Raw genomic sequence first — 27151 nt, forward strand, 5'->3', positions numbered from 1 at the left:
GTACTGAGACAGTGATCATTACATGATTAACAGTGGCCATTGACAAAGCACTTGATGTTAGCACAGACACCCTACCACTGGCAAGTCAATAGTGTGATAAATATCCATTGTCCTGATTCAGTCCATGACTGCTAACATTGAACTTCTTGATGAATTATAATCCAGCAGTTTCACATTGCAGTTTCCCTCTGAAGTTCCTTTGTTCAAATACAGTGGTGCCTCGCAAGACGAAATTAATTCGTTCCGCAAGTCTCTTCGTCTTGCGGTTTTTTCGTCTTGCGATTCACGGTTTCCCATAGGAATGCATTGAAAATCAATTAATGCGTTCCTAGGGAAACCGCCTTCAGACCAGGTCCGGGGACAGTCTGTCCCCGGACCTCTTCTGAAGGCTGGGGGGGGGACAAGGGCTTTTCTTCCCACCCCCAGCATTTTAAAAAACCCTGGGACAGCGGAGGACTTCTCCGCTGTCCGGGGCGATTTAAAAGCCCCTGGGAAGGCAGGCAGGGGGGACAAAGACTTTCGCCCCCTGCCCGCCTTCAGAAGGTGTTCCCGCCCCCCGCCCCACTTCGGAACAGCTTTCCGAAGTGGGGCGGCTGGGGCAGGTGTCCCCGCCCCCCCTCCCCACTTCGGAACAGCTTTCCGAAGTGGGGCGGCTGGGGCAGGTGTCCCCGCCCCCCCTCCCCACTTCGGAACAGCTTTCCGAAGTGGGGCGGCTGGGGCAGGTGTCCCCGCCCCCCCTCCCCACTTCGGAACAGCTTTCCGAAGTGGGGCGGCTGGGGCAGGTGTCCCCGCCCCCCCTTCGGAACAGCGTTTTAAAATGCTGGGGGTCGGGAGCGAAGCGCTGCCGACCCCCAGCATTTTAAAACCTTCCCGGGACACGGGGAGATTTTAAAATGCTGGGGTTCGGCAGCGCTTCGCTCCCGACCCCCAGCATTTTATTTTATTTTTTATTTTTTAATGCTTTTTATTAAATTTTCTTCATCACACACATCCAAGAATAAACACAGCCAGTACACATTAAAAAGAGATTAATTAAGAATAAAGAGTTAGAAAAGTAAGAAAAAAGAAAAAAAAAAGGAAAAAGTGTACATTCAAACAATTTGCTAAAAACGACTTCCTTCCCTCCTGATTTCGGATTTCTACCTTTAATGATTTCCTCAAACAGCTGGTGTAGATTTTTAGTTTATGACATTGGAAGATTTAGGTCAAACCTACTGTAGTTGGTAAGTTAGTAAGGTTACCTTCAATATATACCATAAATTTATTCCAGTCTTCTTTTAACTTTGTATTTTTTTGATTTCTAATTCTTTGTGTCATTTTTGCCATTTCTATAAAACCATAAAGTTTCAGTTGCCAGTCTTTCACCGTTGGTAACGTTGGACTTTTCCAATTTTGGGCAATTAGCATTCTAGCCGCGGCCGTTGCATATTGGAAGAGGGTTTTATCTTTTTCTGGTATTTCTTTTCCCACCATCCCTAGTAGAAAGGCCTCTGGTTTTTTGGGAAATGTGAATCTAAATATTTTCTTCAATTCATCATATATCTGATTCCAGAATTTTTTTATTCTCTCACACGTCCACCACATATGTATGAAGTTCCCTTCATTTGTTTTGCATTTCCAGCAGGCCTTGCTACCGGTCTTATACATCCTATTTAGTTTTTCTGGGGTTAAATACCATCTGTATATCATTTTTTCTAAGTTTTCTCTGATTGCCGCACTTGCTGTAAATTTTATACCCTCGTTCCATAATTTTAACCATTTCTCATGTTCTATATTGTGCCCCAAGTCTCTTGCCCACTTTACTGTAACTTCTTTAATTTCTACATCTTTTGTATCATGTTCTAGTAAAATATTATACAATTTAGATAGTAACTTAGATTTACTTTCAATTATTTCGATTTGGAATTTTGATTTCTTTTCGCTCATTCCTACTTTCTTGTCTTCCGTCCATCTTGCATTAATTTGATGGTAATGTAGCCAGCCCTTCAACTTTTCTTTTAACTCCTCGTATGGTCTTAATTTCCAGCCTTCCTGGGAACTTGTCAGTAAATCTTCATATGTTAAACTTTGTTCGTCCAAGTTAGTTTTCTTAATTGATAGAATATCTGTTGGGGACAGCCACCAGGGTGTTTTGGGTTCAAGCAGTTTTCTATTTTTTTCCCAAACTTCGTATATCGGACCTCTGATAATGTGGTTCGAAAAACTCTTATGTACCTTCCCTTTACTTGACCAAAGGTAGGCATGCCAGCCAAACCTGTTTTCCACCCCTTCGAGTTCCAGTAGATCCTTGTTTTCCAGAGTTATCCAATCTTTCACCCAGCATAAGCAGGCCGCTTCATAGTACAATCTTAGGTTGGGTATCGCCAGTCCTCCTCTCTCTTTTCGGTCCGTGAGTAGTTTGTATCTAATCCTTGGCCTCCTTCCCTGCCATATAAACCTTGAGAGGACTTTCTGCCAGTCTTTGAATATTTTAGTCCCTCTAATGACCGGGATATTTTGGAAAAGGAACAACATCTTAGGTAAGATATTCATTTTTATTGCCTCCATCCTGCCGAGCCACGAGAGGTTTACTCTATTCCAAACATCCAAATCTTTTTTTAACTTTATTCCAAGTTGTTGTATAATTATCTTCAATTAAGTTTATATTTTTGGTTATTTCAATTCCATGTTGTCTCTCTAGATTTTCTTTTATCTCATTTCTCAAGTTCTTTGTTAATATCTTGGTCTTTGATCTGTTCAATTTAAATCCTGCTAGTCTGCCGTACTCTTCTAATATTTCTAACGCCTTCTCGATGCTCCTTTCCGGTTCCTCTAAAGATAACATCAAGTCATCTGCGTAGGCTTTTAGTTTAAACTCCCTTGATCCTATTTTGATTCCTCGGATGTCAGATGTTGATCTTATTATATTTGCCAGGACTTCTAATACTATAATGAATAAAAGCGGGGAGAGGGGGCAGCCCTGCCTGGTTCCTTTTTCAATTTGGAATGTATCTGTGAGAGTGTTATTTATCACCAGTTTGGCCGTTTGTTTTGAGTATATTGCCTGTATTCCTTTCAGAAATTCTCCCTCTATTCCCGCTTCTTCCATGGTTTTTAGTAAAAACGTCCAAGAGACATTATCAAACGCTTTTTCTGCGTCTATAAAGATCAAAGCCGCTGGTATGTCATTGTTAATTTCCAGATATTCAATTAAGTTTATGGTGTGTCTCACATTGTCTCTCAGGAATCTATTCGGTAAGAAGCCTGCTTGGTCTTTGTTTATTAGATGTATCAGGCATTTTTTTAATCTGTTTGCCATAATGTCGGCATATATTTTATAGTCGTTGTTCAATAAAGATATTGGCCTGTAGTTTTTAATATGCGTTTTATCCGTATCGGGTTTTGGGATTAATGTTATAAAAGCTTCCCTCCACGTCCCAGGTATTTTTCCTCCCCTTAAGATATTGTTCAAGGTATCACATAAAGTCGGTGATAATTGACTTTCTAGGACTTTATAATATTTAGCCGAGAGACCATCCGGGCCAGGAGCTTTCCCTATTTTCATCTTTTTTATAGCGTTCTGGACCTCTTCTATACTTATGGGTTTATTTAGTTGGAGTCTTTCTTCCTCTGTAATCATCTTCCCTTTATGTCTCTTCAAATATCTATCTATCTGTGTTGTATCTTCTTCCCCTTTCTTATATAATTCCTCATAGAACTCGAGAAACTTCTTTCGTATTCTTATTGGGTCTACTATCATATCTTCCTCTACCTTTATTTTGTTTATCGTATTCTGCTTCTGTCTTTTTCTCAGTTGCCAGGCCAAAAATTTCCCTATTTTATTCGCTGACTCAAAGTATCTTTGCTTCATTTGCTTAATTTTCCATTCTATTTCTTGATTCGTCAGCATCGAAAATTGTGTTTGTAAGATTTTTATTGTTCGAATACTTTGTTCGTCCTTCGGGTGATCTATTAATTTTTTCTCATGCTCTCTTAGTTGCTTAAGTATTTCTTCCTTCTTCTGCTGTCTTATCTTCCTCTTATAGTTATTTTGCTGAATAAATAAGCCTCTTACTACCGCCTTACTGGCGTCCCATACAATTTCTATGTTTGTTCCTGTGTTCAGATTCAAATCAAAGTATTCTTTTAGGGTAGTTTTGGCCTTTTCGATGATCTCCTCATTTTCTAATAGATATTCGTTTAATCTCCATCTAAAGCTTCCCTGTATTGCACCTTTAATCTCTAAAGTTATTATATTATGATCTGATAGCGTTCTTGGGTGGATTTCACAACTTGTTGCTCTTAGGGTAAGTGTTCTCGAGGTCCAAATTTGATCTATTCTGCCCCAACTTTTATGCACTTCTGAAAAAAAGGTGAACTGTTTTTCTGTTGGGTGCCCGACCCCCAGCATTTTAAAACCTTCCCGGGACACGGGGAGATTTTAAAATGCTGGGGTTCGGCAGCGCTTCGCTCCCGACCCCCAGCATTTTAAAACCTCCCCGGGACACGGGGAGATTTTAAAATGCTGGGGGTCGGCAGCGCTTCGCTCCCGACCCCCAGCATTTTAAAACCTCCCCGGGACACGGGGAGATTTTAAAATGCTGGGGGTCGGCAGCGCTTCGCTCCCGACCCCCAGCATTTTAAAACCTTCCCGGGACACGGGGAGATTTTAAAATGCTGGGGGTCGGCAGCGCTTCGCTCCCGACCCCCAGCATTTTAAAACCTTCCCGGGACAGAGACTTCTCTGCTGTCCCTTGGAGATTTTAAAATGCTGGGGGTCGGCAGCGAACGCTTCGCTCCCGCCCGCCAGCATTTTAAGATCGCCCGGGGCAGGCGGGGGGGGGGAGGCAGGCGGGGGGAGCAAAGACTTTTGCCCCCCGCCGGCCTTCAGAAGAGGGCGAAAGTCTTTGCTCCCGACCGCCAGCATTTCCCTATGGGCTTTCGTCTTGCGATGCAAGCCCATAGGGAAATTCGTCTTGCGAAGCGCCTCCAAAACAGAAAACCCTTTCGTCTTGCGGGTTTTCCGTCTTGCGAGGCATTCGTCTTGCGGGGTACCACTGTATAGACACACTAAGGTCAATTGCAGAGTGTCCTGGGAGGTTGAAAACTTCCCCCACTAGTTTTTTTTTTTTTTGCAGTTTCTGATGTTAGATTTGTATCCATTAATTTTAGAGAGACTGGACTGTTAGTCCTGTGTAGAATGCAGAATAATAATAATAATAATAATAATAATAATAATAATAATAATTATAATAATTTATTTGTACCCCACCCATCTGGCTGGGTTTCCCCAGCCATTCTGGGTGGCTTCCACAGAGACCAAAAATACACTAAAATGTCACCCATTAAAACTTCCCTGAACAGGGCTGCCTTAAGATGTCTTCTGAATGTCAGGTAGTGGTTTATCGCTTTGACATCTGATGGGAGGGTGTTCCACGGGGTGGGCGCCACTACCGAGAACGCCCTCTGCCTGGTTCCCTGTAGCCTTGCTTCTCGCAATGAGGGAACCACCAGAAGGCCCTCGGCGCTGGACCTCAGCGTCCGGGCAGAACGGTGGGGGTGGAGACGCTACTTCAGCCAGAAGGCCATCACAGGCTAGATGATGGCATATGCCAGGGGTGGAAGGACATCTGGCCTGTGTGCTAAACTTGGCTCGCTGGAGGTTCAGAGTTGACCCACAAGGCCGTTTACCCCAAACCACAACATATGTAGCTTCAGGTGGAGGGCAGATAAAGACATGGCTTTCAGTGCACAATTGGGAGCCTTGATTGTTCATTCACAAGGGAAAGCAGGCCTTGCTTAGCTCTACTGCCCATCCACTGATGTGTGGTAGAGCTGAAGCCTTCTGGATTGGGTGTGTGTGGTGGCACCTGATGTCATTGTGGTGTCAGGTGAATGACAGATAGGCAACCCCAACCACTTGCCAGATTCAGCCTGCAAGGCTAGATCCCGGTAAGGAACTGGTCTGCTGAGCCAAAAACATATCCTCCAAAATGTTGGATCCCAAAACCGGGATGTGCACCTTCCCGTCTGTGCTCCCACACAAGATCACAGAGCCTAAAAGATGTGCTGGGGGTGGGCCTGTGCACCGGAAAAAAATGTGTTTGTGCTGCTGTACTCTTGTGGGGGGAAATTGGATGTCCGGTTTTTCTGGGACACTGTGCAAAAGGGTTCTCCACTCATGGACTATAGATTCTGTCCAGACAGGCATTATATTTGTTGCCTTCCCATCAATCACGTGAGCTCTGTCTACTGCCTTGTCTTGAGATGCTGGATCCTGGGTACGGGGGCTCACCATTCTCTTCTGTTTGGCAGGTTTGCCACTAAGGAACGGGATGGGCTGCTCCTCTACAACGGGCGCTTCAATGAGCGACATGACTTTGTCGCCCTGGAGATTGTACAGGAGCAAGTTCAGCTGACTTTCTCAGCAGGTATGGTTTCTCTCCAACCCCCTTGGCTTTTCTGCTTCTGCTCATCCCACCTTACGTCCTAGCAGTGTTGAAATTCCCTTGCCAGGCCTTGTTTTCCTAACCCATCAGCCTCTGCCTCTTGCCCCATTATCTCCAAGCCTTCCTATCTCTTCCCCACCTCTGCTGCAGGATTTTACCTGCCCCAGTGCCGCCACTGTTAGCTTAGGTGCTCCTCCTTCAGAGCCCTTATGGGAAATGGTGGCAAGGAGAGGCATTCTCTTCTCAAGAGTCTTTCCTCCCTCTCTGAGTTGTGTTTCATCTCTCCCTCAGGAGAGTCAACAAGCACGGTAGCCCCGTTCATCCCTGGGGGTGTGAGTGATGGGCAGTGGCACACCGTCCACCTGCACTACTACAACAAGGTAAGTCTCACTGGATAGCTCAGTCGGTAGAGTATGAGACTCTTAATCTCAGGGGTATGGGTTCAAGTGCCACATTGGGGAAAAGATTCCTGCATTTGCAGGGGGTTGAACTAGAGGACCCTACAATTCTATGATTATAAGACTCTTTCATCCTGAACAGGCCTGCTGGTGCTGTGCCCAGCTCATCTCCCCCCTCACTTTTAATTCAGGGCCATCTGCATACATGGCGCTTTACAGAGAAGAGGGTTGACAGGTCCCTGCCCCAAGGCACTTACAACCAAACATGGGCGCACTGGAGGAAGCATGTGGCAGGCAGTGGAATCATGAGCAGGCAGAGAGGAATATGTGATGATTTCTTTGGCTATTACAATAAGGAGCAGGGACCAGGCCAAGCATGGGGAGCCTTTGGCCCTCCAGATGTTGCCAAACTGCAACGCCCATCAGCCCTAGCAAGCGTAGTCAATGGCCAGGAATGATGGGAGCTACATCTGGAGGGCCAAAGGGTCCCCATGCCTGGACTAGGGAAATGATCCAACGGCTTCCCGAAAAAGGTGAGGTTTGAGGAGGGAGATGGTTTCATGGAGGCATTCCAAGAAGCAGTTCCAGGGATAACAAAGGGAAATGGAGAGAGTCATTTTAAGGGTCAGGGGACCTTTGGATGGTGAGGGTGGTGGAGCTGATCAAGCAAAGGTCACAGGAAGGGATGTGCTGGGAAATAAGCACAGAGAGAGGATGGAGGGGCAGGGTCTCTGGGTACCAGAAGCTTGTGAGGGATCTGAGAGTAGGCAGGAAGCCAAGGTAGGGATTTAAAGATGGAAGTCACATGGTCAGAGCAGCAACAGAGGTGAATATTTTTGGCAGCAGAGGTCTGGATGCATGTGAGTGGGAGAAGGTGAGACAATGGAACACCAGCGAGATGATTCCTAGTGTTGTGCCAAAAATGTCTTCTGCTTCTTTTTACTGTTTTTCAGCAATGAATCAGAAAATGAGTTGCATTTGAAAATTATCACAGGGGAGGGAAAATATCAACAAAATATGCAGGGTTGATTTTTTTTACACCTTGTTTTCAAGGTGGCCCATGGATGTGTGTGAGTGTCCTTTTATTCATTCTACAAATCATCTCTTTGATGGGCTGCCCTCTGCAGCCTTCTTGGGTACCTATGCTTCCTGAAACCCCCATAATACCCTCAGCTGGACTTTCCAGCAGCCTCAGGAACATGGGGAAGCTGCCTGTTGATGACAGCTGTTCGTCTTTTTCAAGTTTAAAGAAATTGGCATGGAAATGTTTTTAAAAGCTAACTGAAAGAACTTCCCAGTGTGGTGTAGTGGTTAAGAGCGGTAGACTCGTAATCTAGGGAACCGGGTTCGCGTCTCTGCTCCTCCACATGCAGCTGCTGGGTGACCTTGGGCTAGTCACACTTCTCTGAAGTCTCTCAGCCCCACTCACCTCACAGAGTGTTTGTTGTGGGGGAGGAAGGAAAAGGAGAATGTTAGCCCCTTTGAGACTCCTTCGGGTAGTGATAAAGCGGGATATCAAATCCAAACTCTTCTTCTTCTTCTCTTCTTCCCTTAAAAACAAAACAAGCAAATATGCCAATCTCAGGCTCTTGGTGGTTAGCCTCCCCAGCTCAGGGGAAGAAGTGACTTATCCTTCAGGGCTTTTTCAGATCAGAAAGTGCAGGCAGCCTGAGAGGCTGGGAAATGCTGGGAAAATGTTTAATGGAGCTAAAACAGGTTTTCACTGAAGGGACAGACAGCCGGGTCTGTATTTTTGTAATATTGTATAGGGAGAAGTGACATGCAGTGGAGGCTGGCCCATTACGTCAAATGGGGCGCTTCAGTAGTAACCTAATTCTGGCCTCTGCCAGCCTGCTTTATATCTCACAGCCAGTCCTGGGTGTGGCACTGCCTGTCCCCTTCCTCCTCCTTAATCACACTATTGCTCTTTTAAAACTCAGCAGGGGATAAAACCAGAATTAGCTGCCTCTGGCTCCCCCTACTGTTGGCCTCCTTGCCATCTGCCCTACCAGCCCCGACTGATGATGTGACTTAGCAATGGATTCAATTTGCCCTGAACAACAGGGCAGATGGTGGCATTGTCAGCACCAGCCCATAACAGCCTGTAGAGGATTCCTGCCAGCTTTCCCCACTGGCACCCCATGTCTAGAGAGATGGGCAATTTCTGTTGTTCCCTGTAGTAAGAGACCTTCCCTGCTTTATAGGGTGAGGGTGGCTTCTGGGGCCATGAAATATTCAAAGACCAGCAGGAGCTTTTGGTAACGGGGTTGCTGCCACCAATTCCTGGCTCCTTTGGGCTCGAGAAGATCCCCGCCATTAGCATTCATAGTGCCCTCAGCGCAGGGGCTTTTCTGTGGGGTGAGGAGGAGGACGGAGGGTTGGTGGTCCCAGCATGATGAAGTCCCAAAAAGCTAGTCTCTAATGAGGAGGCTGCTGACAGGGGGCAGGAGGAAGTGAGCAGCTGGCGCAATTGTCGCAAAGCAGCTGCTTGCTTCAGTTAATAAGCTTGGGGCAGCCCAGGGGACTGGAACGGCGCAGGGGTCAGGAGTTGCTGTCTCACCGATTTGGAGGTGGGGAACAAGGCGGTGGCCAGAAATTGCCATGCAACCTCTCACGAGAAGCCCTTCCCTGCCGTGCCCACTTGCTGTGCCCTTGTGTGCTTGGCTAGTCTTTCTTTCCCGGGGGGGGGGATTATGGCTCATTTGGTTTCCCATTCCATTTTCTTCCTCCCAAACTCTGAAGGAGCTTAGCCTGACAAAGAGCCCCCCAGCCTGGATCCACAGTCAGTCCTCTGAACAGCTAGCCTAGACCACCACCAGCCCCACTTGATATAAGGAATCACTTCATAGGCACCAAAGTGCAGTACTGCTGGGTTTGTCATTGTCTCCTGGGCAGAGAAACTTAACCAAAGTTGTACATAGAAAGATGGTGAACTGAGGTCTCACCTTCCTGGGACTCAAACAGGGCCCCAGTCTTCTAGTCCTTCCTTGAGAACTCTGTCAGGCCAGTCAGACCTTGAGTGGGTCATCTGGTTACCACATGATTAAAATTTTGGGTACTGTACTAGTGTCCTTCTTTGAGGTACGCAGTAATGACCACACAAGGCTGTGCTGCACAGGAACTGGATGTACACACAAGGGAATCAGATAACTAGAGCTTAACACATTTAGCACCAGCACCGTGTTACACTCAGAGGTGGGGAACCACAGGAATGCAAGCCAAATTTGGCCTGGCTCAGGTGCTTCTACTTACCACACACCCACTGGCCCCATGCCTGACAACCTTGTGACAAAATGTGGAGCATGTAGAGATGCAGCTGGGTTGGCTTGTGAGGAACTTGATTGTGCAGCTGATTTCCTCAGAAAGCCAGTTTGAAGTCACTTCCCAGCTGCTGAGGGATGGTGAGTTCAGGCCTGCTGGATTGGTGACACGGTTGAGCTGCCTATCGAGAACCCTGTTGTGCAGCCAATCCCTGCAGAAATCAGCTTTACCAGCCTTGTCCTCAATGCTTTGCAGTGCACAGGACTGGCAAAGCCCCCCACACTACAGTTCCCATGAGCTATAGTTCCCATGAGCTACAGTTCCCAAGCACTTGGCACCCAGGGCTTGGAAAGCACTATGCTGGAGACTTTGACAGGTGGGCAAGACAACCCATCTGCCAATCACTCACCGTGGGGTGAGGACAGATAAGGATCTGGCCCGCTGGGCCCAAAAGGTTCCCCACCCCTGTGTTAGACAGATGATAAATGTGAGGCTGCACAATTAGTCTCCTGTTCCTTCAAGTTGCCAACTCCTCCCCCCACTAATTAGAGGGAGTTAATGAGTGGGAGAGATATAGAGAACCCTTTGCTGTGGGTGTGCATCCCTGAGCAGCCAGGCTGGAGCCCCCTGCAGGAGTCCAGGGAAGTCCGGCTGCATGCTCCCGCTTGACAGCCCTTTAGTTGGGACGTGGTGTTGGCCCTCCCACTCCTGGGAATGTTCCTGGAGACTGGCGTCAGTACCGATGAGCTGGATTGCCTGCAGCAGCTTCACCCAGGCACTCTGCCTCTGTGCCAGCAGACAATTTTCCTCCTGCTAGCTCATGTGGCGGGGGGCCAGCTTCCCGGTGCCTGCAGCCAGTGCTGCACATAGACAGCTCCTGACCCCAGAGCTCTCCATCCTGCTGCTTTCAATGGGGTAGGCGCCCCACAAGCAACCGAAGGACAAATGTGGGTTTCAGGCCTCTGGCATAGCTTGCACGCGCATAGAGTGCCAAGGAAGAATGAGTTAAACGCAACAGAATCGGAGGAAAGTGAGCTGAAATGCTGTGGCCGGTTTGGTGGCCTGGAGGGCAGGATCCTGAGCTGGAACTCCAGGGCAAGAGGGAAGATGTGGCACCACCATGCCACACACAGCACTGTGTTCCTCCAAGTTGCACCCACACTAGCCCTCACCTGAGTTCATTTGCGGAAATATTGCCACAGACTTTCTTTCCCTGCCAAACAGAGGCTATCCTGGTAATTAAGAGCAGCTAAGTACACCCATTGAAGCTAATGGGCCTATTTATTTATTTAAATTGTAGACCACCTTGCCTCTGAGGATCGCAGGGCGGTTTACAATATGGTTCCGGCATGCGAGCGACAGCCCAATGCAGCCAGCCACCAACAGCTCCACTCCTAGGTCAGGCAGGGACGGAGAGGTGGAGAGGAGGAGGCAGTGTTGCTGCGCCTCTCCTCTGCTGGGCTGTGGCACACAAGGGCCTGAGTGTGCCCTTGAAGCAGTGGCTGGACACCTCCCTGGGTTCCTCCCTGCTCTGCCCATCCCCAGATGCTCCACTGCTGTTTATGCCCCTTTAGGTTCTAGGTAAGGCAAGCAGTCTCTTGGTTTCGTTCCCTCTCTGTTGTTCGTATCGGAGAAAGAAGCACAGCACATAAAAACCAATGTGAATCCCTGGCGAGGCATGTGAGGGCCTGCCTAGCCCCTAAGGGTGCCTTGCCTCCTCCTCTGAACTGCAGGAGCTGGGATGCCTGGGAAGTGAGGTCTTTCTTTCCACAAATGGGCTGCTTCTTCATGGAGGAAGAACAGCGTGCTGCTTCCTCCAACTGTCCCCATTAAATGATGGTAGGGGAGCACATGGTTTGCCTGAGGCCAGCTAAGTTCCCTTGTTCCCACATTGGGAATTTCCAGGCGTTCTAGCACATCTCATTCCATGCAGCCAGTTGGATGGAATTGAGTACATGTACATGGGAGGTAAAAGTTGCAGAGGCCACTGGAAAGTTGCAGAGGCCGGTGGAAAGACACGGTGGGGTTGGGGGTGGTGAGCGGAAGCAGAACGATTCACATCCTGCCCTTCAAAAGCAGGATAGCCATGAGATTCACCAGGAACTGGCAAGAGGATGATTCGAGCTGGGGCTGCATTGTTGGAGTGAGAAACAGAAAGAATGAGGCGGAGGCAGCCAAGCCCATTGGCTGCACTGTGGTCAGAAGTGCCGGCCAACACAGTGGCTAATAATATTGGGCTTGAAATGGGGAAATCCAGGTCCAAATGCCCTCTCAGCTGTGAATTTCTCAACCCAAAGGTTCATTCTCCCTCATTGATGCTAACCTGAGAGTACAGAAGGGCAAAGTACAGATGCAGCAGACATTGCAGCTATGGTTCCATGACAGGCATGTGCTTTGAGATGGGGTGTGGAGTCTCTCTGAGCAGGGCTATGGCTAGGAGCCTGTGTAGTGTGGTATCTGTTTAGGCACTGGAAGGAGTTGCTGCTGCAGCCTGGACCGGGGGCACAGCGAAGAATGGCCCTGGTGAACAGGAGCATTTCTCTAAATTAAATGTGACATTAAATGCATTTAATGGGCATGGTGCTTTAAAATGCAAATAGCCACAGCAGTGGGACTTGAATAGGATTAGGACTGTTGCAGGCAGGGTGGGAGAGTTTAGCTCTTTCTCCCCTCACTCCTGCCTTGATCCTGATGAAAATCGCCAGCTCTTCCAGTGCTGTTATTTTGCATTAGGTGGAAAACTCCACTTAGCTCTTCCCAAAGATGGAGAGTATTAATCAGGATCTAAGCATGTGGGGAAGGGTTAAGCTCCACATTGTCACCTTATGCAAAATGCATAAGACAATGCAAAAAACACATTTAAAGTCACATTTCATTTGGCCCTTAGCTGCCCAGTGGGAGTAGGGAAGATGAACTGATATTTGAAGCCAGTTTTTATCCCCAGCTAAAGTTCCATGCCATGCCCATTAATTCATCTTGCAGTTTGTCCTGTTTCACCCAACCCAACATGAGCTTTGTGCAATCGTGGTTCACACAAATGAGGGCAAAACTGACCTTCTGCAATCCTGGATCTTTGCCGTTAACTTTGTTGTTGTTGAATTTTCCTGGGGTCTGAGCTGCGCTCTGATTACAAGTAGCGATGGAAAGTGAGGCTTCTTCCAGACTGGTGTTTCTGCGGGCTTGTTTTGTGGGTGTGGGTATACTCTGTAACATGTCATTGATGCAATAACAGTGCATTAGTGGGTGGTTTATATTGGATCGTCCACACTTCATAAGTCATTCTACATTGCTTCTGCAATGTTGCCACATTATTGCCAACCGGAAGGGCTCTGTTGCACTATAGCAATGAAAACTTACAGGATTTTTCGGGGCATGCCCCTATTGTGAGTGAAGCAGTATGACACCCTAAAAACTTTTGTTTGCTCAAGAGGTATTGAAGGCTTGATTGCATATAACTTCCCTGGTTATATTATGGGCACAAATAACGATGAATGCTCAATAAAATGAATGCTCAATAAAAAGAAGAATAGTTTTGGAGGGATCCTAAGAGCAGCATTTCTCTGTCCTGCTTGGCTTCAAAGAAAAAAGAAAAAGGGTGTGTCTTGTGACTTCTTTGGTGGTGAGTTTACCTGAGGACATGTCACTCTGCTACGAAACTGGCTGTCTGGCTAGAAGGGGGAAGTTCATTTCCACGGCTTGTAAGTCCTTAGATTTCAGGCCATTTCTGGCATAAACTTATTCCAGGCTTGTAAATAACTGAGGATCAATGGGCTGGCTGTGAAGTTGATGGAAAAAAGAAAAAGAAAAACGCACCTCAGAAGCCTTTCGACTTCCGAGGTGTGTTGGAAAACAAAAGCAATTACTTCTGGGTTTTCAGCATTCGGCTTCCAAATTGTCCAGCTTCCTGGACACTCAAAAACTGAGGTACCACAGTATTTTGCATGGTGCTTGCAGTTTTTGTGCAAAAGAGAGTCCTTAATCCTTTCTCAGGCGACCCTCGCCACTCATCTTGTACCAATTTCCGTGCAGTAACATGAAAAGTCTTCCAGCTCTGGGGAACTTTCCTGGCTGATCCTGGTGCTGAGGCAAGGGCTGTGTTTTGAGCTGTTTTCTCCCCCCCCCCATTTGGTTTTACATGTTCTGAGGAAGGAGTGGCACAAAAGCTGAGGGAAGGCTTGGGCTGCCTGCCAGTCCCTTGGTGCTGTGCTGTGACCTGTTGCCATGGCCACACCCTCCCCTCCTTCTCCCCCAGCTGCATTTCCTTTTGTTTGGAGCTGTCATGTTTCCTTGCCACAGCCTTTGAATCGCTCTCGAGATTCTACGGTCCAGCCCCGCACGCCAAAAAAGAGAGTCACCAATGACCTGTGATTTTCTCCTGCCAGGCGTGGGGTTGGGGGGCTTAGGCTGAACGCCAGCCCAGTGGGCAAACACAAAAGAGGTCCAGGACAGAAGCTCACACTCTCTGTCACTTGCTGGCTAAAGTGGCATGCAGTTATCTTCGTAGAGAGTTTCACAAAATTCGCAGAGGTATATAATCACATTATTTAAAAAAGCTCCCCACAAATAAATATTCCAACCACTGCCACCAGTGAAAAGCCAGTGGAACATAGACGTGCTTATTTAAATAAGCACTCATATACCTTTTGTGCCTGATGAAATGGAAAAGAAACAGCAGTAGGAAAATCACAAAAGGGAACAACATGTGGCCAAATGTGGGGTTAATTTTGGGATTATCCTTTAATTGGCACCTGCACACAGATATAATCTCCAGTGGAACATATTTTTTTCATCTGATTGTGCACACTCTTCACCAGTTCCCACCCCCCAAGAGAGACCCCTCTTAAGCTTTGATTACTTTCTCGCCTGATTTTGCACATGCTTGCTTATTTCACACTAGCCGTCTCTTTCGTGGTATGGCTTGGGAATTCTATGAAATCAAGAAATCAATGCCGTTTTGAACTCTGTGGTTAAAACCAGTGCAGTTTTGAAAGGTTCAGTCTACCACTACCTTGCTTCAAAATGGTGTCCCGTTGTATCCAAACATAGACAGAAACCTGCTCCTTGATATCGGGGACCATCATGCAAAAGTTGTTTACAATATCTTAAGAAGTGTCAAAACTTATAGCCATCAAACAACTTTCCAAAATTTATGGTAGATTCTCCTCCAGTTTTCCCCTTGCTCAATTTTTGTGTATAAAAGGGGAGAAGCTATTGACAGATATTTGCACTTTGTCCCTCACTTAGCAAAATACATTAAGTCAATAAGAATGAACATGTCATCTATACAACACTCTCTGCACATTGGCAGCTCTGTGGAAATTTGTAAAATCTAATGCTGTTAATTGCTTTGGAGACTCTTTCCTGCAATGGTTAGGGAACCTGTGGCCCTCCAGATGCTGTTGGACTACAACTCCCTTCATCCCTGATCATTGGCTAGTTTGAACTATGGTCAAACTATTCAGTAGGTCGATAAATTGATTTTTTTTAAAAAGGAACCCGACTTTGGTTGCCTATGCATTTGGCGTAAGTCAAAAAGATGAAAACAACACTGCCCTTGGAATGCATTAAGTGACCTCGTTCACGTGGGAGAGTGAAGTAGGTGTGCACTAAATGTGTGTTTGTGTGTGCGTGCGCACAAGCACGCACGCACGTACGCGCAAACATTACATATATGCAAACTGCTTGGGAACAGTAAGAACAATATACAAGAAAAGAAAGCGTTGCATTTAAAATGCACTGGTACAGATAGAGGCACTGCCTAAGATCAAAGGTCCATCACACCTCTGTAGTCTTTTGCAAGATAATTCCTCTCCTTTGTGTTGTGATTACATAGTGCTTTCTAAAACGGGGATCACGTGTGTGTTTCTGTGTGTTCTGTGGCAGAATTAGGCATCACAAGAATCTCAGGTCTCCCTTTCTTCACAGTGAGCCTTTTCATCCTTCTTGCTGCTGAGAGATACTTATTGGAAGCAGCTGGGCATTGTCTGCTGCTAGATCAATATGGGACACTGTATTTGTGTCCTGGATCTATACCTATAGATCAGATTGTTCAGCTCTCCTCAGGGGAGCATACACACAGAGAACCGTCTTTTATGGTGGATTCATTAATCTAGAGCAAATTCTGGCCCCCGGTTCTCTCCCTACAACTGTTAAATGCCGGGTGATAATAGGGTGGAATTTTGCCCTGTGAAGTTTTACGGCATGTTTACATGTGAAACAATGATTCTAATATGCTATGTTAGAATCACTGCTTTGCACATAAACATGAGGTGAAACTGCAAGGGGAAGAATTCCACTCGCTTGTTGAGTGCTCAGTATTCCAGATGTGTGGAGGGCTTTGCAAGTGTCTGCCCCAGACATTCAGCTCCTTGAAGATCCTTCCAGAATTGCTGCCCACATGGCTGCTTTTGCATTGGCCTGCCTTGGTCTAAGGCAGCTTCCTCTCCTCCTATGTTTAGTTCAAGAGATACTGAGAGAGAGCTTTTACCTGCTCTGGCATCTCTTAGACTAGAGATGGGGAACCTGTGGCCGTCCAGGTGTTGTTGGAGTCCAGTTCCCATCAGCCTCAGCCAGCACAGCCAATAGATGATGGGAGTTATAGTCCCACAACACGTGTCTAGACAATACCTTGCTCTTCCTGGCTTGTCCTTTGATTGTGCTGCCATGGCCATTACTTGGCTGCATCAGGATTCTGCTTTTTCTCCACAGCCCATCGTGGGGATGTCTGGAGTTCCTCAGGGGCCCTCTGACCAGAAGGTAGCTGTGGTGACAGTGGATGACTGTGACACTTCCGTGGCCTTGAAGTTTGGTTCCATGCTGGGAAACTATTCTTGCTCAGCTCAAGGGACACAGTCAGGCACCAAGAAGTAAGAATTTTATGTGTGCTATAAACACAATTAATGAGCCTGGAGAATGAAGAACGAGCAGACATAGCTAGAGCCAGGCTGGCTCCACTGTGCTTATTGTTCACTGGGGAAATTCCTATTAGGATCATGCCCTGTGGGATAGCGTTCACCTGTTCTAGCTTTCACAATCCACCTTCATCCTGCAGTTGGAGGTCTCAGTAGAGCAATTGGGGAAGTTTGACCTCTGCACTTAATGACCTTTCAGCTGATGGAGTGGAGATTGAAGATTGGGAACTAAAAGTGAAGGATGGGGAGACTAGCGAAGGCTAGTCAGCCATGTGATATTGACTGATCAGTGGTCCTGCCCAGCTGAAACATTTGGCCCTAGAGGCTGATCTTGATAAGGATCCTGGTCCTGGAGCCAAAAAGGTTCACCACTCTGATCTCCAGGGTCAAATAATTGCTGTACAGTCGTACCTCGGAACTCAAACGGAATCCATTCCAGAAGTCCGTTCAACTTCCAAAATGTTCAGAAACCAAGGCGTGGTTTCCGATTGGCTGCAGGAAGGTCTCACGGAACCTGCGTTGGATGTTCGGGTTCCAAATAACGTTCACAAACCAGAACATTCACTTCTGGGTTTGCGGTGTTTGGGAGCCAAAACGTTCAACTTGCAAGGTGTTTGAGTTCCCAGGTATGACTGTATTCTGGGCAGCACTATTTTTCACTGTTGAGCTATTGGACATCTTAGTCTTCACCAGCTACCTTCTGCTACTACAACTTTACACAGACAGAGACAAATCTAGGCTAAAAGCTTTGCTACCCCATTGTGGGACTCTTCAAAGCTCCTGGCATATCCAGGTACCTATAGCTCTGATGATGTCAATCACTTGACCTGAAAGACCACAGTGATGCCAGCCATGATTGGGTCAGAAGATGTATTTTAATCTGCCATTCCCTCTGTTGAGCTTGACCTCCTGAGTTACTCCTGTCTTGGCTTCCCAGGTCCCTGGATTTGACAGGTCCACTGTTGTTAGGTGGCGTTCCTGACCTGCCCGAGAGCTTCCCAGTACGGAACCGGCACTTTGTAGGCTGTATTCGGGACTTCCTGATTGATAACCGAGAGGTGGACATGGCTGACTTCATTGCCAACAATGGGACGGTGCCAGGTATGGCTTGTGTTATTTCCAGTGGATGGATCCAATTGATACAAGGGATGCAAAACTGGCAAGAAAAGTGCAGTACTGACTGTTTTAAAAATATTGCTGAGTGTGCCATTGTACGTGTGTGTGTGTGTGTGTGTGTTGTGGTGGTGTAGTGATGGGTCTTTGTAAAAGGGCTTCAGTCCTGTCTCTGATTACTCTCATCAGTTGCCTCCTCTTTTGCCTGCCTTGACACTCCATTCCCAACCCCTGGAGCATCTTTCTGCTGCCTTTATCCTTTCCAGTGCCGTCTCACTTTTCTCCTCTAGGCTGCTCAGCCAAGAAGAACGTTTGTGACAGCAACACTTGCCACAACGGCGGCACGTGTGTCAACCAGTGGAACACCTTCAGCTGCGAATGTCCCCTGGGTTTTGGAGGCAAGGACTGCAAGCAAGGTAAAGGGTGGAGGCTGTGAAAGAAGGGAGGCTATGGGGACATGGTAGCTCTGATAAGGCAGCTTGAACGGTCCCTGGGAGATGGAAGGCCAAATTACATATATAATTGATCACGTATTTTGAGTGCAGAATTTTCCCTTGCCGAAATAGTGAGTGGAGTTGGCCATGATCCAGATTGGGACCCCAGTGTGGGGCAGGGCAGGCAGGGGGCTTCTCATTCTCCTCAGTGGTGGTCCCAATACAGAGCCACCCCCATCTCCAGTGCCTGTAATTTGCATGGCGGGAAGTTTCTGAACCACTCCAATTGGGCTGCGCTCAAGAGTAAACAACATGATTCAGTTCAGTTTGGCAGCAAGGATGTTGCGGGGAGGGCTTTTTGCTGCCTTTTTCTTCTGAGGAAAACTAGAATAAGGGGTGGAATGTTAACAGAATATCTCTGTCCAGTCTCAATCCCTGTGTATGGGGCTGGGGTAGCAGGGAGGACATAACACCCATTTAAGTTTTTGAGCTTCGGAAGATTTTACTGCCACTGTCAACATAATCCAACAGTAGTCCAGAAAATGTCGGATGCTGGGTTGTAGTGTTAATAACTTCTGGGTGTCAGAGTGAGAGGTAGCTCACACCCTCCTGCTAAGGCCTGGGAGTGTAAGTAAACAGGAGCTGTTTACTCAGCTGCGTAGGACACAGTTTCCTCAAATGCCATTGTGCTGAAGATGGTGTCTAGTCCTTCAGTACAAGCAGGCAAAGATCAAGGGGGTGGTGTCTAGGCCAGGGATGGGGAACCTCTAACCCAGCCTTTCTCAACCTGTGGGTCCCCAGATGTTGTTGAACTACAACTTCCATCACCCCTAGCTAGCAAGGCCAGAGCTCAGGAATGATGGGAGTTGTAGTCCAACAACATCTGAAGACCCGCAGGTTGAGAACCACTGTACCCGTCAGATATTGCAGAGCTTTACCTCCCAACAGTTCCAGCTAGCCATCCTGGCCAATGGTCAGGGGTGAAGGGAGTAGAAGTCCAATAGCCTCTGCAGGGCTACAGGTTCCCCATCCCTGAGACAAGCCCTGCTTTAGGGATGGAGTTCCCAAACCAGGCATAGGCAAACTAGGCCCTCCAGATGTTTTGGGACTACAACTCCCATCATCCCTAGCTAACAGGACCAATGGTCAGGGATGATGGGAGTTGTAGTCCCAAAACATCTGGAGGGCCGAGTTTGCCTATCCCAAACCCATAGGATGCCTGGCAATAAGATGAGGGGGTTCAGATCCCACCTGCTAGCATTCTCCTTCATCCTCTCCCCTTCCTATACTTTTTATCCCACAGTGTTCCAAACATCCTACACTGGAAGGGTCAGGAGATGGTTTAATGCAACTCTAGTATGTTTGTCCTTACACTTGGGGCAGTCTAGTGACCTCTTCCACTGGTTCCAGCATTCACTACGGGTTGAGCATATCACCTTTTCTCTCATTCCCTCTCATTTACACACACACACACACACACACAGAGAGAGAGAGAGAGAGAGAGAGAGAGAGGATTAACAAAGGCCTCCTGCTGTACACATAAGTTTCATCCCTGCCTCAGATGCACTCATTTGACATGCATTTGACATGCCAGTCAGATGATGCACTGCTTAAGCTATGTAGACATTGATCACTCCTATGGCCACCTCCTTGGAAGGAAAAAAGCACTCTGTGTTTGGTGCCAATGCAGAGTTTCTCCTCCACATTGCTCCCCCCCCCCCCCCGGAGTTTCTCCTCTGCTTCTGAATTGTCACCAGAACATTATTCTATGCCCAGGAGGGGAGCTACTGCATAAATGCACATTTAGTACTCCATTGTGCCCCGGAGAGAAAAGTAATAGGATCTTATAACTTGCTGTCTTACTCCATGAGAATGATTTCAAAAGGCCGTAATAACATGTCTGCATCAAGAGGAAAGTTCACCCTGCAATGATTGTTCTGAGTTGCATAAAAAGAAAAGAAGGTTGTATGTATCAGCCTGCCATATTTCCAAGCCTTTCTGTAACCCTGAAGGCTAGAACCTTCTTTTATTACTTTTTTTTTAAAAGCAAAAGTGGAGCTGGGAGTTCCAGAGTTGCACAAGCATGCCTCAGGAGGTGCATACAGCCTTTCAGACTTGTGCTGGCAGCCTTGTTGCAGGGTGTGACTGGAAATCTGTGGCTTACATGCATGCAGGACCCATATTCCGGCGATTGCTCTGCTGTGTAGCAATGTCTGCTTTTGCTGACTTGTGTCTCCCACCATGCAGAAATGGCAAACCCCCAGCGCTTCCTGGGCAACAGCATGGTCATCTGGAACAACTTGGCCTTGGTCATCACCCTTCCATGGCACATTGGACTCATGTTCCGTACTCGGCAGAGCAACGGCGTCCTCCTGCATGCGACAGCTGGGCAGCATTCTACCATCACCTTGTGGGTAAGTCTCCAAGCCACAGCAGCAGCACCCTGTGGATCGGTGGCCTGAGAAGACTGCCTTTGCCTACAAGCAAGAAGTAGAGAGGTTGGAGGGGATGTGGGTTCTTTGCTCCACAAGGTTATCAGGAGCAGGTGCAATTGATGCACTGCTCCCAAGAGTGAGAATGCCAGCTCACCCGCTTCTTACCTCTTTCCCAGCTGAGCGAAGGGAACGTGCTGCTGACTGTGTACCGTGCCAACAGCCGGGTCTCCGCCCTGCGGCTGCACCAGGTGAAGGTGAACGATGGGGACTGGCATCACATGCAACTGGAGCTGCGCAGCAGCAGGGACAACCCAGAAGCCCAGTGCTTAGCCACAATGGCCTTTGACTACGGCTTGCATCAGGTATGGGGAGTGAGTTGCCTTCACCCTCAGAAGTGCGCTCCCTTCTTTCTCGACAACAGCTGCCGGCTTTGTGACTTCTCTCCTGGGCTGTTCTTACACTGGACTTGCTTTCCCATAAGCTCTGCTCATGTCCCTCCCTGCTCCGAATCAACCAACATGCACTGTTGTTTTAGTTCCAGCCCCTTCCTACCTTCCAACGGCCTGCACCCCTGACCTCTACCCAATGCTATTTTACTAGAAAAAGAGGTGCTGCCACTCACCACTCCCTTGTTCTTTTAGAATGGCAATGGCACCCACCTGAGAGGTGCCTGAACCCACCTGAGGGGTACTGGAACTGAATTCCCCTGAGTTCCTGCTGAAAAAAAAGCCCTGCCTCTATTCCCTTGCCCCCTCAAGTGTTGTGGCCTCTTCAAAATATTAGGGGAAAGCAATTGAAGATGGCTGCTTTGTCTCTTACCTGTCCTCCAGGTGGCAATCAACATCAGCAGCGAGCTGCACGGACTCAAAATGCGGAACCTGAGTGTTGGCGGCATTCCTGGGGAGCAGGGTGAAGTGCAGCAAGGCTTCCGTGGCTGCATGCAGGTAAGCAGGGTGAGGAGCCAGCATCAGTGGCCCCATTCTGGGCTGTAGGTAATGCCCAGGTGCACGTTGAGCCAGGCACGGGCACTGCCTCTTCTACCATTAGCTTTTCTCCCAGGGACATATTTCTCAGGGCTAATTAGCCCAAGCAGATTTTTGTGTGTCATGTGTTCTCTGTGCATCTGTGTGTCTGGTGGTGCATGCCTGTCTGTCTGTCTGCATCGTTCTCTCTCTCTCTCTCTCTATATATATATATATATATATGCACAAAGTTAGAAGCTGCCACATATCCCCACCTGGAAAATTGCAGTCAGGACAACCATCATTGCAGGGGGTTGGAATAGATGACCTGTTGGGTATCTTCCAGCTGTACAATTCAACAATCATTTGATTATACACTCTCACCTTCCAACCCTATGTGGCTGGAACTGTGTGGCTGAAACACACCTGCTGATTGGTTGTAGATTGCATTTGTATAATACATTTGTCACTCTCTTTTTGTTGTCAGGAGGAAAGGAGGTCCCTTTTAAAATAAGATCACCAGCAATCTCAGAGCAGCACTATTTTTTATTGCTCCCCACTTTTTCAGACGCCCACATTTGGTTTTGCCTGCCATGCAGATGGATATGGGTCGAGTGTGTGGTACCTCAGATAAGATGCATGTTGGAACAAATCGAATCGCTATCAGATTTGTGCAACTCTCCCAAGTGCAAACTCTGACCTTACTCATTCTGTGCACCTTTATTGCAGGGAGCACAGCGCCATCTAGGGGCTGCAGTTCTCCAGTGGTTCATGCCTAACTTACTTCTTTCTGGGGTGTTTTTTTTTGCTCCCAATAAGGGGGCCATTTAGGCTGCTTTCAGACAACCTGTTTATAATGAGCATTCAGACCGATTTGCCTGCAGAGAGATTAGGTGCCACCAACTATTTAATGAGCATTGGTAGACAATGTTGTGCCAAGCCAATGTTACCCATTACTTTCCTGTTTGCAAAAAGTCTGATCTTTTGGGGAAGTCGATTTGCTTTGCAGGAGCTCATCCAACTCAGCTTTAATTGCACAGCCTGAATTTGCTGGGATGTGATCGAATCGCACTCGGAAATAGTGCCAGTCTGAAAGTGCCCTTAGTTCGCACACAACAGCCAGCAAATTCTGACCAGGAAATGCAAGTTTGCCGGTGTCTGCCCTTCTAAGAGCTGGATCTCTGTGGTGCTGCAGCTTGACCCCCCCCCCTGTGTTCTCTTTATTCCCAGGGTGTAAGGATGGGTGAGACATCAGCCAGTGCTGTGGCCCTGAATGTGAACCAGGCTGAGAAGGTGAACGTGGAACGTGGCTGCAGTATCCCGGATCCCTGTGACTCCAACCCCTGCCCTGTCAACAGTTACTGCAATGACGATTGGGACAGCTACTCCTGCAGCTGTGACCCAGGTCAGTTGGGGGATGGGCAGAGAAGGGGCGACGGAAGAGCTGTTGCTGCTGCTCTTCCCCAAGAAGTACTGGAGAGATTCCACTCTGGCACCCTCCAAAGTTTAGCACTGTGTGATACAGGGTGAGCTAAGCCATTAGGGTTAACTAGGTACACAGGGTGACTGTACGAAACAAAATAAAAAAATTCCTTCCAGTAGCACCTTAGAGACCAACTAAGTGAGCTTTTGTGTGCATGCACGCTTCTTCAGATACTGCAGAGATGGAGCCTTGTTTTCATTGTATCAGAGCTAGTTGTGATTCCACCTAAACTTCTGAACAACAACACCCTGGCCATTGGCTCTACATGCTGGAGATGATGGGAGTTGTAGTTCAGGCATATCTGGAGGTCCACATGTTCCCCACCTCTAATGACCTCAGAGACCGTGCAATCCAGGCTTAGGGATGAATCCTAGCCTGCTTCCCCTCTTTGCAGCCATACCTCTCATCTGCAGCTGTTACTCTTTGCTGCACCTTGAGGGGTGGTGTCAGGCATCAGGGAATCCGATCCCCCCCCCCCAAGGCAGGCTGCCAGGAACAGATAGACAAGGAAGCTCTTACCATTGTCTTTTGTTCAATATTCACACAGAGAGAGGCTTAGAAATGTTGCCTCTTGGAGTAATAGCATTCCTCTGAGTAATCTCCACCCCCTTTCTCTCCTCAATCGTTACCACACCACCCACCTTATGGTGGCCGCTTAGGCCATTTGCCTCCCAGCTCTTTGTTCTCCTACTTTCAATGCTTGCTGGGTTATGGGAGAAGGGGGCTCTGGAATGCTTTCTAGTGATGATGTGTCAGCCAGCTGCTCCGGCTCTGCTTCCCCCTCCTCTTCTCCTCCCATTATTTCCCAACTTTGTCCCTTATCTACCTCTGAGCCATGACCTTCTGCAAACCACTGTTGTAAATCTATACTGTCTTCCTCTTCTCTCTTTTTTTAAATTTTTTATTTATAAAATTTCAAATATAGCAATAAAAGAAAAACATTCCATTTGAATTATACATCCAATTCTAATCTTTCCACTTTCAGACTTCCTTCAGTCTATCTGGAAATTTTCATGTTTTCACAGTTATTCACATTTCTTGCATCTGTATTGTTGTTGTTTTTTTAACCAAATTAATCTTAGCAATTATTATAAAACAATATTTCTTTGCATTATTATCACAGAGCTTCTTGAAAACCTACAAACGTTAATTGACCTTGACATATATTTTTAATATACTCTGTAAATTTATTCCAGTCCTCGGTAAATCTCTGGTCTCACCAGTTCCTAATTCTCCCCGTTAGCTTGTCTAATTCTGCGTATTCCATCAACTTCATTCTCCATTCTTCTTTCTTCCTGTTTCCATTTTTGTGCCACCAAAATTCTTGCCGCTGTTACTGCATATAAAAACAACTTCTCATCCTTCTTTTTATGTCATTTCTTAGTATTCCTAACAGAAAAGTTTCTGGTTTTTTAACAAAGGTATATTTCAACATTTTTTTCAATTCATTATAAATCATTTCCCAGAAACCTTTCATTTTTTTACATTCCCACCACATATGCTAGAATGTTCCTTCTTTCTCCTGACATTTCCAGCATTTATTACTCACTTTATACATCTTTCCAAGTTTTACTGGTGTAACGTACCATCTATATAACATTTTCATAACATTTTCTTTTATGCAGTAAATTTCATTCCTTCTTTCCACAATCTTATCCAATCATCAAATTGAATATTATAACCAAAGTCTTTGGCCCACTGAATCATTGCAACTTTAACCTCTTCATCCTTAGTATGCCACTCAAGTAATAATTTATACAGTTTTGATAAAATTTTAACATCATTATTCACAATTTCTTTTTGAAATCTAGATTTTTCATCTTGAAAGCCTCTTTCCAGCATCCATTTTTTAAACATCGCATTCACTTGGAAGTAGTGTAACCAATCAAACACATATTCTTTAACTTCATCGTATGACTTTAATTTCCATTTATTTCCTTCTTTTATAATTAAATTCTCATATGTAATCCAACTCCCCATCATATTGATCTTCTTAACACTCATTACCTCCAAAGGTGACAGCCAGAATGGAGTTTTAAACTCTAATAAATTTTTGTACCTATTCCATACTTCAATCAGCGGACCTCAGAAAATGTGATTTTCAAAACCTTTATGCACTCTTTTTTTCTCATACCATAAATATGCGTGCCAACCAAATCTATTATCATATCCTTCTAAATCCAAAAGTTCTGAATTTTCCAACTTTATCCATTCTTTCACCCAGCAAAGACATGCAGCCTCAAAATATAACTTTAGGTCTGGCAGGGCAAAGCCTCCTCTATCTTTTGCATCCGTTAAAATCTTAAATTTTATTCTAGGCTTCTTGCCTTGCCAGACATATCTTGATAATACTCTTTGCCATTCTTTAAATCTTGTAACACCTTTAATTATTGGTATTGATTGAAATAAAAACAACATTTTTGGTAGCACATTCATTTTTACCGTTGCAATTCTACCCCAAAATGACAACTTCATTCTTCCCCACACTTCCAGGTCCTTCCTAATCTTGTTCCAGACTGGTACATAATTATTTTGAAAAAGATCAATACACTTGGGAGTTAATATAATCCCAAGATATTTAACTTTCTTAACCACTTCCATATCTGTTTGTTGCTGAATTCTTTCTATTATCTCTTGGTCCATATTTTTAACCATTATTTTCATTTTACTCTTATTTAATTTGAATCCGGCAACTTGTCTGAATTGCTCTATCTCTTCTAACACTTCCTTAACACTTTTAATAGGGTCTTCTATTGTAATAACCAAATCATCAGCGAAGGCTTTTACCTTATATTCCTTACAACCAACTGTCACACCTTTTATCAAATCATTACTTCTTAACGCTCTCAACAAGACTTCCAGGACCGATATGAATAACAATGGTGATAAGGGACACCCTTGTCTTGTACCCTTGGTTATAGCTATGTCATCTGTCAGTACATTATTAACAATTAATTTTGCTCTTTGTTCAGAATATATTGCCCTTGCGCCATTCACAAATGAGTGACCCATCTCCATAGATTCCAGATTCTTTAACATAAATTCCCAAGAAATATTATCAAATGCCTTTTCCACATCAACAAATATCAACATCGCTTGCTTGTCTTTCTTATTAGTCAGATATTCTATTCTATTTATTATGTTTCTTATATTGTCTTTCATCTGCCTCCCTGGCAGGAATCCTGTTTGGTCCTTATGAATCAATTCCTTTAATATCTTTTTCATTCTATTTGCCAAGATGTTAGCAAATATTTTATAGTCATTGTTCAATAGCGAGATTGGCCTATAGTTTTTAACTTGAGTTAAATCTGAGTCCTGCTTGGGAATTAATGTTATATATGCTTCTTTCCATGTCTCTGGTATTTGTCCTTCTTTCAGAATGTTGTTCATAACTTCTACCAATGGTACAAGTAAGATGTATTTCATTTCTTTATAATATCTTGCACCCAATCCATCCGGTCCCAGAGTCTTCCCACTTTTTAAGTCTTTTATTGCCGTTTTAGCTTCTTCTATTCCAATTGGTTCATTCAATTTATTTTTATTTGTCACTGGAATTTTTTGTCTTCCTCTTCTCTGGAAGGTTCAGGAGGAGGGGAGGAGGTTTCCACCATCCCTCCTCAGTCCAGTCCCTGACAGGTGGTTTCCTTCCTTCTGCGCCCAGCCGGAAACTCTTCTTTGGGGTGTCCTCCATTCACCCTTACGCTGCAGTTTCTGGCCAGAGTTACA

The 27151-nt window shown here is 46.2% G+C and overlaps 1 protein-coding gene across 4 annotated transcripts in view; it reads left to right on the forward strand.

The window, feature by feature from the left end:
- Positions 1-27151, forward strand: part of CELSR2 (cadherin EGF LAG seven-pass G-type receptor 2) — a 123943-nt gene that overhangs the window by 72316 nt on the left and 24476 nt on the right. For all 4 annotated transcript variants that reach the window (XM_081194145.1, XM_081194147.1, XM_081194146.1 and 1 more), the window contains exons 4-12: positions 6295-6410; positions 6720-6808; positions 16796-16953; positions 17936-18099; positions 18402-18527; positions 20793-20959; positions 21157-21342; positions 21811-21924; positions 23173-23347. In XM_081194145.1, coding sequence (XP_081050271.1) covers positions 6295-6410; positions 6720-6808; positions 16796-16953; positions 17936-18099; positions 18402-18527; positions 20793-20959; positions 21157-21342; positions 21811-21924; positions 23173-23347 — 1295 coding nt within the window. The remainder of the gene's footprint in view (positions 1-6294; positions 6411-6719; positions 6809-16795; positions 16954-17935; positions 18100-18401; positions 18528-20792; positions 20960-21156; positions 21343-21810; positions 21925-23172; positions 23348-27151) is intronic.

The sequence above is a fragment of the Podarcis bocagei genome (assembly GCF_964188305.1).
Source record: "Podarcis bocagei genome assembly, chromosome: 5".
Classification (NCBI taxonomy): domain Eukaryota; kingdom Metazoa; phylum Chordata; class Lepidosauria; order Squamata; family Lacertidae; genus Podarcis; species Podarcis bocagei.